The 13,989-nt window shown below is 43.1% G+C and overlaps 1 protein-coding gene across 1 annotated transcript; it reads left to right on the top strand.

The window, feature by feature from the left end:
- The first annotated feature begins 6,078 nt into the window (after window positions 1-6,078).
- LOC108505706 (arylacetamide deacetylase-like 4) lies at window positions 6,079-12,703 on the top strand. The gene is made up of 4 exons (XM_017831964.1): window positions 6,079-6,249; window positions 10,171-10,387; window positions 11,112-11,175; window positions 11,932-12,703. The coding sequence occupies exons 1-4, from the start codon at window positions 6,079-6,081 to the stop codon at window positions 12,701-12,703; spliced, it is 1,224 nt and encodes a 407-aa protein (XP_017687453.1).
- The last annotated feature ends 1,286 nt before the right edge of the window (window positions 12,704-13,989 follow it).

The following is a 13,989-nucleotide window of genomic DNA, read 5'->3' as shown; positions in this document are numbered from 1 at the left end:
CTGGGCTCCCTGTGTGCCCTGTTGGGCTCCCTCCATGCTGCCTTGGGCTCTCTCTGTGCCCCTCTGGGCTCATGCCATGCTGGGCTCCCTGTGTGCCCTGTTGGGCTCCCTCCATGCTGCCTTGGGCTCTCTCTGTGCCCCTCTGGGCTCATGCCATGCTGGGCTCCCTGTGTGCCCTGTTGGGCTCCCTCCATGCTGCCTTGGGCTCTCTCTGTGCCCCTCTGGGCTCGTGCCACGTTGGAACCAAAGTGCTCTGTCACCAAGCTGGGCAGCCCCTGCCTCCTCCCTCACCCAGAAAGAAGGTGCTGTGGTCTGACAAGGGAAAAGCAGGTCCAGGAACAGTCAGGGTTAAGGCTCAGTTCACAGGAACCATCTCTGCACCATGGAGCTCTGGCTGGGAGCTACTTGCCTAAGATAAGCTGGCATGGAGGGAAAGGCTACTTTCAGCCCTAGATTGGCAGCCTGAACCCAGCCTAGGCTGATAGTCACCATCTAAGTACCCCTGGACCAGTGTTTTTATGGCCAATGTGACAGCTCATGGATTTTCCGTGCTGGAAGATGTTTGCATTGCTGAGAGCTGGTGATTTCGTAGTGGGCAGTGAAAAAGGCAGGCTCCAAATGACAGAGGGAGACTCACTTCTCACAGTACAGGGTGGTTTTTTCTCTCTCCCTTTCCAAGACTTTTTTTTCTCCAGTGATGAGGGCACAGTTGCAACACCAGAAGGTCTCCACAGCACTTTAAACTATAACAGGAGAAAGGGCAAAGTGTGTTGCAGCTGGGCCCCCCAGCCCGGCTGTTTGCACTGTCAAGCATTAGGCAGGTAAGTTAAATTTCCAGCTGTACAGATTAAGCTTTTCTGAGAGGGCTCCAAATGCACATTGCACCTGAGAGCTGCTCATGCCCAGTCAGGAGCTGTGGCAGCAATCAGAAATAAAATCACCTAAAATGCAAAGCTTTTGGGGATGTCAAAAGTTCTCAAGGATGTCAAACTTCACAGTGTTTTCTTCAGAGCTGAGCTGGAAGGAACTTCGTGTTTATATCTGCATATATCATTAGGAATGTGCCAAAATGAATCCAGTCCCACACGTTCACTCAGGTCTGGATCCAGATGAACTATCCTGGGAAGCCATCTAGTGGTACACATCGGAATTGAGAAAAAAAATGACGAATGTAAAGACTTTCTCCAACCTTTATGTCTGTAGTTCTAAAAAACTACCTCAAAGGGAGTGTGAGTCTAAGCTTCTATACAAGTTATATTACACAACCAACAGAGGTGAGTTTGGAAGCTGAATCCCTTTGAAAATAAACTGAGTTTTATGCTTTGGAATAAAACAGGTATTTTTGGGAACAGGCATTGTTCAAAGTGGCCGAGTGGGAACAAAGTGTTCAGGGGTTGGTTGTTTGCAGAAAGAAGAGCAGCCCGAGTTTCTGGTACCCCCCCATGTCCAAGAGCTTTATCACACAAAGGTTTTTTAACACAAAATATGAATAATGTCTGAATCCTTGAATTGCAGCTCTGTTAAGTTACGCAAACATTTTAAGGAAAAAAAAAAGGAAATAAAATTGAGAGAGAGACTTGCAGAGTTCTTACCTTTAACTGCCAGGTTACCTCATGTGAAATAAGCCATCTGACTGTCACTGCATCCCGACAAAGTGTCAGGAGAGAGGCTTTTGGAGAAAGAAGATGAAGCCTTCTAACTGGAAACTCCAAGTCTGTGCATCCTGCCAGAGTCAGTGAGTATTCCCTAACTGAGCTGCCTCTGAAATAACCGGGGCTCAGAGGATTTCCATGGCCCTTGGCAGCATTTAGCACCTCGGTGCGTTTTTACAGTAATACCTTTAGAAATGGAGCTTAGGGAGGCACCTGGCATTACAACTTTCCTCTCAGTCCAAAAACTCTGAAGGGGAGAGAGAAATTACCCAGAGAGGCCAGTGTCTGGTTTAAACAGGAATGACTCAGTGTCTGGACTGGGAACAAATATAACAACTTTCTGGTGCGGAAATAAGGAGCAGTGTTGAAAATGAAAGGATATGAACTCCATCAAAGTACATTTGATTTTTTTGATTCCTGAGTTCAGTCTCTTTATGCATAAAGAGACCACAGACACATTTAAAGTAGAAAACTCAGCAATATTACACAGTTAACCTGTTTGGATTTAAAAGAAAATTCATTATTAATGTAAAACATTTGCAGTTCCTTTGAAGCCAGTGGGAGCAGAATAATCTTGTGAATATTGATTTAATGTATCTGTTTCCAGCTTGAATAATAATAATCTAAATATGTGTTGGAAGTGGGTTTTTTATTATTCATTATGACTTTGACCCATGTACAAAGTTGCTACCAAATTTGGAGTGGGAGTAAAAAGATACTTGTCTGTTTAAATTTCTGGGTTTGTACTTGTACAGCTTTTGGACTGTAGTTAGTGTAGATTTACTCATACTCTCACTGAGAGTCACAGAATCTAACTTTTTCTGACTTACCCTGTCTTGAAGGAAAAAACAGCAATGAAAAAGCAACATTTACCTCCCAAACAAGTTGATACTCTCTCTATGCACACCTTCATGTTGCACCTCTATTTGTTGGCAGAGCTCTGACTCTGCTCACAGAGCCTTTGCAGCCAAGTTCCTGCCAGCCTTGGAAGGCTGTTCGTGCAAATGAAGTCGCTAAACTGCGAGAACTTTTGAAAGGAAAAAGAGCTGGAAATTAAAACCACACTCAAGGCATGTCTGAAAGCCATTTGGGCTAACAGTTCTGTGTTTTCAACTTAAGAAAACCCACCCAAATATATACAGTACATTGGTGAAGAATGTGAAAACCTGGGAGCACAGAGGAGCAGTTACACAATGGAAAGTCTGTGTGACTGTGGTGTCAAGTAATACCAGTTTTTTACATCAATGCAAGGTTCTTGATCGTGGACAATCTATCACGATCACAGAATAAACCTAAACCCCCTTTTAAAAAGGAAAACCTTTTGCCAAGCTGATCTGTTTTGTGTTAGATGAAGTCCTGCTGTCAGATTTGGATAAATCAAGAGCTAAATTTTTGTGCTTCTTGATTTCATTCCTCCCTCGAGTTCACATTTTCCATTTGAAACGTGTCCCAGTGGTTCTGTGATTTCACACTGTCCTTCTCTATGCTCTTAAATATTAAGAGTCTGATACTGTTGCCTTGTAAGTGGAGTTTTGCCACAGACTAAGCTGAAAGGCCCCAGGTTTCTGGTTAACTTCCAGCCCTGACAGCAAAGCCCCTGCGTTCAGTCTTGTGTGAAAAGCTGCGTTTGGATGTTTTGCTGCTTTCCCAGAGTCTCACACCGAGCAGTGTCATGAACAAAGATGACTGAGTAATTCTAAATTCTGGATGACATCCTTTTTTTAGATTCAGGATGTGTAAATATAATTGTCTCTATAAGCAGAAGTGTTCAGAGTGCACGTAGGTGCTGTCTGGAGTTCGAAGGGATGCAGCATCACGGATCTGGTGCTTGTTTCACTTGCTGGTTGCTTTAGTACATTAGTTTGTCATTTGTACTAAGTGCCCTTCTTTTTCCTCACCTACCTCTAATTGGAAGCCAAATCTGTCTCAATCTGTTAGGCTGCTTCTTTGTATTGGAAGAGAGAACAGTGAAAAAATGTGAGCAGGAATGGAGTGACTGCATTTGTTAAACTGATGGACTCACCTTCTCTTCCTTGCATTTACCTCACTTTTATACCAGTCAATATTTACCCATCCCCTCTGACTAATTCCTCAGTCCTGGCAAAACTTCTGAGACACACAAGGAACTGGGGAGGCACAAGAATTATGTCCATAAGGCCCTCAAAATTAGAGAAAAATCCTGAAATCCTCCTAAACCAATGTGACATGGATTTTGACAAAAACTGAACAGCAGGCTAATGCCTTGTAACAGGTTTGCACTGGAAACTTTTAAATGAGCTTAGGAAAGAAATCTCAGGATGAAATGTTCCCTGAATTCTTTCTAACAATGTCTTTTTAAAACAATTCCTTACATGCAGCTGTAATTTCTTTTCAGAGCCAGTGTCTCACTAGTACATACCGAGGTGAAATAATTCAGGGCCTCTGACTGTCCTAAGGCTCTTCAAACTTGACAGTTCTACAAAGGAAGCCAAAAAGAGGAGCAGTGTTAGGAAGAGAATGCTGCTGTCAAAGGCAAACATTTTTGGCTGGGAGGCTGGGATGGATCAGGTGTATGAATTGATGTGGAAAAATAAGATTGCATTAAATTCAATAACCCCCAACCTAGATATGCCTTCTCAGAATATATAAGTAGCCTTAAATTTTGCTTTAATTTATGTTGGGTTTTTTTTTTCTTTTTTTCTTTTTGTTTTGGTTTTGTTTGGAGTTTTTTAAAATCATTCCAGTTGATGTACTCTCAAAGGTTGGGATGGAATAGGAAGTTGGGAGGGGCTCAGTGAAGTGTCCTGCACCTCGCAGTGATGGAAGAGATCAGTTGTTCCCCAGCTTGGTTGAATGATTTGAGTCAGTATTTCAAAGATGACTGTTGTGATTACAAGGTCCAGGCCTGCTGAGTTAAGCTGAGAGTTCCATGTTAGAACTTAAATGGATTTCTTGGTCTTCCTGCCTTAACAGCTTCTTGCTCTCTGTCTCTTTTAATTTTAAACCCCATAATTCCATCAGCTGTAGTTGCTGACCTCCACTGATGTTGAGGATCACACCTCTTCTCTTAAGAATCCAGTCTTGTCACACTTATCATCTGGTACTTTATGTCTTATGACTCATCTTGTTTACTCATTCCACTCAGCTAAATGTTGTTTTACCCCACTGACTAGTTCGCCTTGAAGTTTCTTGCTCTTTCCTGTAATGCATATTTTGCATAAATGGGATTTTTCTAAGCAGATATATTTTTTCTGCTCTTTTAAAGTGTATAAGAAAAGCTAGAAAGGACTCACCTTTTTTGAGTCAAGATCCCTGGTTAGCCAAATGAAGAATAAAGTGGAGTATTTCTCTTCTATGACCACGATTACAAGCTTTTATAAGGGTTTTAGAATGCGGTGTCTGGGAGATTAGTGGGGATAAAGGAATATTTCAGAGTGTTCAGGGGATAAGTGTGGATTGTATTGCTTATGTCAAGCTGAGCTGATTCTTGTTAGCTTTTTAATGTTGCCCAAACAAGTCTGGTGCAGTCACATGGTGGACAGAAATACGTGGAGTTGCACCTGGTCACTCATTCCTTCACTGTCATCACCTCCTTTGGTCCAAGCATTCGGATACAGTGTGGTCTAATCACCCCTGAATTACAACAATGGACAACGTAGAGTTATCTGGGAAAAAAATACCAAAATATGGAGTTGTTAAGCCATCAAAATCCTGTCTGCAGACAGAATCAGCACACAGGGTCAGGGCCAAAGTTCTCCAAGCCAAGGGGAAGTTTCCCTCTGCTGTCACTGGACCATTGGTGAGCCCAAAGACCCTTCCTGCACCCTGAGGGAGGGAGCTGCCAAATAACTGACAGCTCTGGATGGATCTCCAAAAGCAAAATTCCTTGGACTTCTACAGCTTCTAAGTGGCTGAGTCCTAGATGGCCTTCAGAATGTCTGTTCTAACTTGTGGCCAGCTGTCTGCCTCAGCAGGAGAGCAGGGGAGAGAGATCAGCACTGAGCAAAAAGCCTTCAAACCATCCTTCAGACCTATTCCAAGAGCAGAACCACTACAACTCCTGAGCTTGGAGCCTGGAGTCCAGCTCAGCCACTCTTCCCTGGGCTCTGGAGTAGGGGTGTTATCATTACACTCATTTGCAAAAAATCACAGGGAGCTATTCATGAAGCAGAATGCAATTAGACCAGATAAAAAACAAAGTCCATTTGCAATTTCGGAATCTACAAAGTAGTGGCACTTCCTGGCAGTGATTCTGCTCCACGTGAACTGTGACCATGCCAAGTGCAGTTGTCATGGCCGGATGTTTGTGAGCACCTGGAGCCTTGTCTGGAGGAGGAGGGGGGAGGGAACTTGCAGTGCAAGATACTTCTCTGTGGAATCAGTCTGGAGGATATAAATACGGACAGGGTCAGATCAGTGCCTAACAAATTATTCCCACCAAAGAACAATGGAATCCTATTATACTCTGGTTTTAATAGCAGGAATTCTGCTTCTTTTTGTGTTACTGGTTTTAATTGTAACAGATTATAATTCCTTCAAGGCAGAGATTCCTCCTGATGTTGACCAGCCATCAAAGCTCCGTTTTTATCACTGTATGTACGCTCTGGTGGAAGTTCTGGTGAGTTGTCCATGCTCTGTGATACTGGGATTTTCAGGAAAGGAAAAGCTGGAGAATGAAGATGTGCATGTAAATATTGCAACTACCTGTAATGGGAGCCACACAGTAACACAGGTTTAAAGATAAAGGCCAAAGGTTGACTTGATGTTCTATTACTGATGTAAAAGCAGCCGGTATGAGGTGAGTTCTTTTAAATACTGAGATATCCATTCTTATGTCACAATTGTTATTTGATTGCCTTCTATAATGAAATGATTGGTCCTGTGGGTGACAGGAGGGCTGTGGATATAATTTACATGAATAACAGTAATCAAAGTTTCTGTATCTCAGTGCAGTCTGATATATATAAGGCAGTTTCCTAAATTTTGAATTAGCTGCAGTAATTTTCTTACCATTCATTCTGTTCTTAATCTGCAGTGACTTAATTACTGAGTTTTAGTTAGATACCATAGAATCAGGTGGGTTGGAAGACACCTCCAGAAGTGATCTAATGGAACCTCCTGGTTCAGCTATGTCTGTTATCACTTTATATTTAAGTACCTGTAAGCCAGACTCACTGTGCTGTGGGCTTCTGCCCAAAAAGCTTTCAAAGAAGGCAACAGGAGCAGCCTAAGCCCTGTCATGTCCTGCAGGTAACATGGCAAAAGAAAGCCTGCAGGAAAATCCCAGAGTGGCTCCATTGCTGTTTGTGTGAAGCTCCTCTCAAGTAAATGTTCTCTGATCCCCCAGTTATACAGAAAGAACACAGTAATTAGGGCCCACGTCCTGAGGGGTGATTTGGGGCATTATCTTCTATTAAAGATTTAACTGGGATGGTTGAACCTACACAGCAGCATCCACCAAATCCAGGATAGTCCCTGGTTCTCCAGTGGTCCAGGCCCCATGTACCTTCCTGTTTTGTCCAGCCTGAGAGAAGAGGCTGCTGACCTTGGGTACCTCACACTGCTCTTCATGTTAGGTTATATATGAACTTCATATAATAATATGACTCTATGTTATTAAGTTCTCTAAGTTTCTATACTTGGTTGGGTGAAAATATTCTTTCAGTGGACACTCTTAACCCACTTTACAGCTCCCAAGTGTCTGTTATGCAATAGTACAGATCCTCTCTTCGCTGATAATATCTTCCCTAAATTTCTGCTTCCTTTTTTGGATGGTTTTCAAGATGCATTTCCCCATTTGCTCTGCGTTGAATCCACTCGATAGCTACTTTTCTTTTGAAAACCTTTAGACATCTGCTGGTACTTTGGGTGAATTTCTGGTTTCTGTTTATGCTCCCAGGAGCAGCCCTCACAGTGAGGACTTCACAGGTTTCTTATTAAGTGCATAATGCCTTGTGCAGGTACCTTCCCCTGCTCATCCTGATGAATGCTGCTCTTCCTGTGCCATCCTCCTGTGCCAGTGAGGTGTGTGTACTGTATGTTGCAGTAAAACCCTCTTTTTTCTACAATACAGGACAGGCTTTTCCTCTTTTCTCCCACCTTACTTGCAATGTGTCTCAGAAAAGCTGCATCACCAGGTAAATATTTACCTCTGACACCAGAGGTGTCACACAGATGATGCTCCTGCTGCATCTGGGCACACCCTCTGTCATAAAGAAATCAATGACAATCTCGAATGGAAGAGAGGAGAGGAAGCCTCCTAGTTCCCATCCTGGCTTTTGTTTTACACTCCTGTGTTCAGACCAGCTGTCCATGTTGCACTGTGATAGGAAGCTTTGATGAGAATTACTTTGGCTGGCAAAGCACAAACACTTCAAAGTGGCTGACAGAAAGACTGTCTCATGTAGTCCCAAAGTCCATGAAGCTCAGACTGAGTGGGTTTTGCTTGTTGGTATGTGATTTCATAATTACTTTACAGTAAAAATCTGGTCCCCATATGATCTACCACATAAAAAGCCAGCTTGTGCCAGAATTTAGGTGTTCCAGTGAATAGTTTTTCAAAGACCCTGTTTCACAAGAAAAGCTGTGCTGACATGCCCTTTTTCATACACATATGCACATTTTAGAACCTGGTTTATGTAATGTGTTTCACCTACTAACACTGATCACATCTGTCTGGGAATGGTCAAACCTTTTAGCTGTTCAGTGCATTGCTATTGGTTCTAAAGTATTTCATGATTATTGATCAAGAAGTTTTTCAACAGAGTACACACCTAATTCCTGTTCTCCTTCACGACAGTGTTTTCCCTGAATCTGGAGATGCCTCTGTAACATCAGGAACTCCTAAGACAAGGAAAGAGGATCCTCAGCTAGGATGCTCTGATACCAAGTGTATCACATACATTGCTGTCATCTGAAAGCTCTGGATAAACTCAGGGGTGGTAGAAAATGCAGATGGGATTAAACAGCAATTCTGCCAACTTCAAACCATTCCAAACCCATAACTCTGACAGAAGGACTGACTTGAGTCATGAGAGTTCAGAAGATTGCTGTTTGGGGAAGGTTATATTCACTCTGTGGTTTCTGCCACAATTGCCTTGGCTCTTACACTTCTTATCTTCCCCTTTGCCATGATATCTAAAACTGTGCCTTCTCAAAGGTAAGGCAAGAACTGTAGTTACCCATTTGTCTCAGGGAACTGGGGCTTAAACCACCCCAAGCACTGCTGGCATTTGTGGCAGTTTCATATCAGTTTGTTTCATATCTGTTATGAAAGAACTCCAGATCATCTCTGGGTTCCCATCTTTGTTTCTAACTGATTTTCTTTCACCCAACTTGTTTGTTGCAGCCTGGTCTAGTTTTTTAGGAAGAAACAATCTGTGATACACAAGGTTGGAAAGAACAATTTCCAAAAGCAGAGCTGGCCTTGTAGTTTGTGAGGCATTGATACAGAAACTTCTGTGGCTCAGAAGAGAACAATAAAATCTGCAAATGGCTTGTGATGATTGTCACCATTCCAGAAGAATAAATTACAATAGTCCATAAGGGCATGTAAGTCCCCACGTCATGGGAAGGGAAATGTTGTCCCTAGCAGGAAATATGTCCATTAAAACATATGTTCAAAGTAAAGGAGGATTCTGGGGTGATCTTTAGACTATCTGAATTGTCCTGGCCTTGGATAAGGAAATATTTTGACACATTTAGCAAACCTTCCCTGTCTTCAAAATGTTTGTTTTCCTGTCTTCAGAATGTGATTTTTCCCTGATTAGATTTAAAAAACTAACTGCAGAGTCATCTCATATGAGATGTTGAAAAGGGGAGAGGTTTCACTGATGGGGAAGGAGATAAGATTCAGAACCATTTTCATCAGTTCTTCATTTAGTCCAGCAGCCCCTCACTAATGATTAGAGACACAGTGATTTTCTTAAAGCTTGTTCTCACTGACCCCGTGCCACTGAGACAACCCAACACCAGTAATTTCCCAAACTTGCACACAGACTGGCAGGAGCCTTTTTCTCCCACTGTACTAAATCCTGTCATGGGAGGGATGTTTTCATCCCACCTAACCTTAAACCCTTTATCCAAAGTACACAGCCTCCCTTCATAATCCATGGAGATGAACAGACACCTCCACAACGTGATTCAGCACACCTGAAATTGGAACTGTCCTCAAGAAATGCCTCTTTCTCTTCACTGATCAGAAAAGGAGCCCCAGGCCTCCCATCTTCCATACCTCAGCAAATGCCTGTTGTTACCTGTGGTAAATCCAGATCACAGGAATTAGAAGGCATTTATGTAATACATTTAATGGAACAAGCATTAGAACATTCTTCCAGAAACCACGAAGGTGTGCATTTTCATTTCCTTAACTGAAATCCCAAAGCCACTTGAGTTATTTGTGGGAATCCTATAAAGGAGCAAATAACCAACACAATTATCCTAAGTATAGGATAGACAAAGGTAAGCTGTGGCCTTTCTAGAGTGGGAAGACTTGTATTCCCTGTATTAATTTCTCACTTTTCCTGCTATATCTGTCTAGGCAAAGAACTTGAACCGGCTGGGTATCGTTGAGGAGCACACACTGATCAGGCTGATCACAGATGGGCTGCCAGTGTTGGGGGATTCCCAGCTCTGCATCAGAGATCTGCATTTTGACGGGGTGCCCGTGAGGATTTACCTCCCAAGAGAACCATCTGCAGGCAAACGGAGAGGGGTCATCCTCTTCCATGGAGGATGCGGGATTTTCGGAAGCATCAGTAAGGAACTGAAAGAGAAAATGTGGTTGTTGAGGATTGTTAACTGCATGTTTTTAAAAACTCTCCTGAACCTGAGAAGTGACCGAAGCTTAATTCGAGAGAGTGAGAGATAGAAAGCATTTAATGTTTATTCTGCCTTTTTAAACTCCCTAATCTGCACTTACTTAGAATTTAAATTATTTTTATAGGATATAGCACTTTTTATCATAGAACCGTAGGATCAAAAAATGCTTTGGGTTGGAAAGTACCTTAAAATCATCTTGTTCCACCCCCTGCCATGGGCAGGGACACCTTCCACTAGCCCAGGTTGCTCCAAGCCCCCTCCAACCTGGCCTTGGACACTTCCAGGACACTTCCAGCAGCCACAGCTTCTCTGGGCAACCTGTGCCAGGGCCTCCCCACCTTCACTGTAAAAAATGTCTTTCCTTACATCCAAACTGATTTCTGCCCTCTCTCAGTTTAAAACCATTGCTCATTCTCAATAGTAATAATGGTAACTCCTTATTTTCCTCATAGATCAACACTCTCCCTAAATATATGAACCTCACAGCATGTGCTGATGACCAAAGGTCTGGATTATTTTTCTCCTAGCGAAAATTTGAGTACTCCCTAAATAGGCAAGAGGCCCACAGTCCCTCATGGCAATAAGTCATTAAAAAATAGGGGATGGTGCTGACTGAAGTTTTCTAAGATATTAATTACATCAACAACATTTCTTCTTCAGGAAGCCATGAAAGAGTCTGCCGGTACATAGCCAAAAAATCTGATTCAGTGGTTGTGTCTGTTGGGTAAGTGAGCTCCTCCCAGGGCTAATCCCAGAACTGGAGAACTCTGCTGCTTCCCCCCTGCTTCCCACACAGCCCTGAACTTACATTTCTTTGAATATAAGGACAGACACTAAGTGTTGTCCACCCCACACTGCTGATATGTGGGAGCAAGCACATGCCATGGGATGGCAATGGGAAACACCTGATCCAGGGGCAGAGTTACAGAAGGAATTTGTTTGCCAGCTCTCTTCAGAAGAACGAAGAGATTTTTTTGTTTTACATTGCTATCACCACAAAAATCATTGCCTTTCTTTGATAATAAGGAATTATAAGGTCAATGCCAGGTTTTAATATTTAAGGGGGATATTTAAAATCCCCTGGGGGTGATTTTAAACTTGGACTTATTATTTACTCCTTAAAATCACCTGGGGGTGATTTTAAGGAGTAAATAATGAGTCTAAGTTCTTTTAAAACCAGCATGGACCTCTGCTGCCTTTTAAAGATGTTTTGCTTGTGGGAAGTAGCTGGTGGTAGAAAGAAACTTTAGTTTCCAACAAATTCTTCCGTGAAAAGATTCATTACTAAAGGATTTTATTAAGTTGGGAGGAATTGGTTTTGAGAAGGAAAGGGAGGGGAAGCTGTTCTGGTTTGCTTCAGCACGTGAAACTTTAAACTAGGTAAGTAATACTGGTTTGGGGGAGTTTTTGCAACTGCATGGGATGTGTTTGAGATGAGACTTAACAATGTGTAACACCAGCTGTATTTTCTGCCTCTCAGGTATCATTTATCACCTGAGTACAGGTATCCAGCCCAGACTCTGGAATGTCTGGCAGTTACTGTGCACTTCCTGCAGACTGCACGTGCCTATGGGGTGGATCCCGCTCGGGTTATTGTTTGTGGGGACAGTGTAGGGGGCACATACGCTGCCAGTGTTTGCCAGGAACTGGTGCCCAGGACAGATCTGCCAAAGATCCGTGCCCAGGTGCTCATCTCTCCGTTTCTCCAAGCCCTGAACTTCAATCTGCCCTCTCACCACAAAAATGCTTTCGCTGCCTTCCTGTCCCGGGAGCGCACGGTCCGCTACATCCTCAGGTACCTGGGTAAGGATTGCTCCCTGGAGGAACCCATTTTGGCAGGTTCTCATGTTCCTGAGAGCATGAATTTGAAATACAAGAAATGGATAAACCCCGATCTTATCCCGGAGGAGTTTAAACTGGGCTATAAAGCACCGCCCCCCGCTTCATTCTTACCCCGAGTCCACGAGGAAGTCCCAGAGCTGTTCAAGTGCAGGGTTTCCCCTCTGCTGGCAGAGGATGCTGTTGTTTGTCACCTCCCTGACACCTGTATTGTCACCTGCGAGCACGATGTGCTCAGGGACGAGGGGCTGTTGTTCAAGAAACGCTTGGAGGACAACAATGTCAGAGTCACCTGGCACCACGTGGAAAAAGGCTTCCACTGCACAGTAGCATTTTTTGGATATGGCATTTTCTCTTTTCCATCATCAAGTACAGTGGTGAACCATGCTGTAGACTTTATAAAAGGCTATTAAAATATTTTCTTTCACACTGCTGTGCAAAGAGAGTGTGATTCAATTGACTATTTACTAGTTATTTGTACATTAGAATCTAGGCAAGAAATTCTGACATTAGCATGGTCTGCTCGGTTCTGGTTTTTACTGCTATAACTTAGCAACATCATGTATTTTTATTTTTATTCTTTATTTTGTAAGCTTGTTTTGCTGTTCTCTTCTTGCATTGTAAGAATTTGTGTTCTCTTCGTGTGTCAAAGAATAAAAACTCACCATATCAAAAAAACAGTCAAAAGCAAGCAGTGTGTGAGTAATCAGCAGTGTGCACACCCATGCCCCCAGAGAGCAAAATCCCCCAAAATCAGCATGGCAGCACAGGGAAGTGTCCCCCCAACACCTCTGGAGAGTGAAAATACCTTCACTACTTCAACTTGCTTACCTGGATTTTGGGGAGATAATATGGAAACAGCGTGGAAGCTGCCAAGATAATTTCAAAAAGAGGAAGGAAAAGAAAAATCTGAGCTCAGTTGTTATATTGTTATTAGGACAGATCCAGCTTTGGTAACCACAGATGCCAAGATAATTGCCATTGCACAGCAGCCCTGCTGGGCACGCAGGGCCTAGGCATTGTAAAATATTTGACATTGTGCAACCACCCTGCACCTGTGATATCCATGCATGCACAGCTGTGGAGAGAGGTTGGTAATGTCTGTTCTCTCCCAGGCAAACTGTGAGTAGGAAGAAGATGGTGGGTTAAATTAAATATGGTGACAGGTAGGCCGGTGCAGATTTCTGCAGCAACAAGTCACTGCTTGTGAATGCTCCTTCTCCAGTCCCTCTCAGCAAAATGAAATTCTATTTCTTCATGTTCTGTTGACACAACAGAGAGTTTATCTGGTTCATTTTTCCTATTGCAGGTAGTAGCAATTTGCTCTTCAAAGAAATTCTTCCAGGAGTAAATAATGTGATAGAGTTGCAAATGTGCCACTGTTGGAGGATTTCAGGATTTGCCTTGCTAATGCAAGGGCATGATGTGAAGCTGGGGATTCTGCTCTCAGGATGTGGCTTAGCAGCTCACAGGTTGGGAGCTGAAGCCAGTCCAGCAGTTGGTGTGTGCTCAAAAGCCATGTGAAAAGCTGGAGAATATTGGAGCAGTTAATCCCTGTCTGTCCCACCATGGCTGTGCTGATACCTGGGCTGGAGCAGGCTGGCCTAGAGGTAGTTTGGGTGAGACCACATGAACTGCAGTCCAGCCTGTGAGAGTTATTAGGCTTATCTTTATTCAGATGATTTTCACTCCTGTCTCT

Source organism: Lepidothrix coronata, unplaced genomic scaffold (genome assembly GCF_001604755.1).
Source record: "Lepidothrix coronata isolate B3197 unplaced genomic scaffold, Lepidothrix_coronata-1.0 Scaffold198, whole genome shotgun sequence".
In the NCBI taxonomy this organism is placed as follows: domain Eukaryota; kingdom Metazoa; phylum Chordata; class Aves; order Passeriformes; family Pipridae; genus Lepidothrix; species Lepidothrix coronata.
The sequence above is the reverse complement of the archived record's forward strand: the minus strand, read 5'-3'. Positions and strand labels throughout refer to the sequence as shown.

What these genes read in the sequence shown, in the direction of transcription:
- LOC108505706 (XM_017831964.1), top strand. Translation starts at nt 6,079, where the DNA reads ATGGAATCCTATTATACTCTGGTTTTAATAGCAGGAATTCTGCTTCTT. An exon ending in CGGGATTTTCGGAAGCATCA is followed by an intron (nt 10,388 to 11,111) that starts GTAAGGAACTGA and finishes TTTCTTCTTCAG; the next exon opens with GAAGCCATGAAAGAGTCTGC. An exon ending in TCAGTGGTTGTGTCTGTTGG is followed by an intron (nt 11,176 to 11,931) that starts GTAAGTGAGCTC and finishes TCTGCCTCTCAG; the next exon opens with GTATCATTTATCACCTGAGT.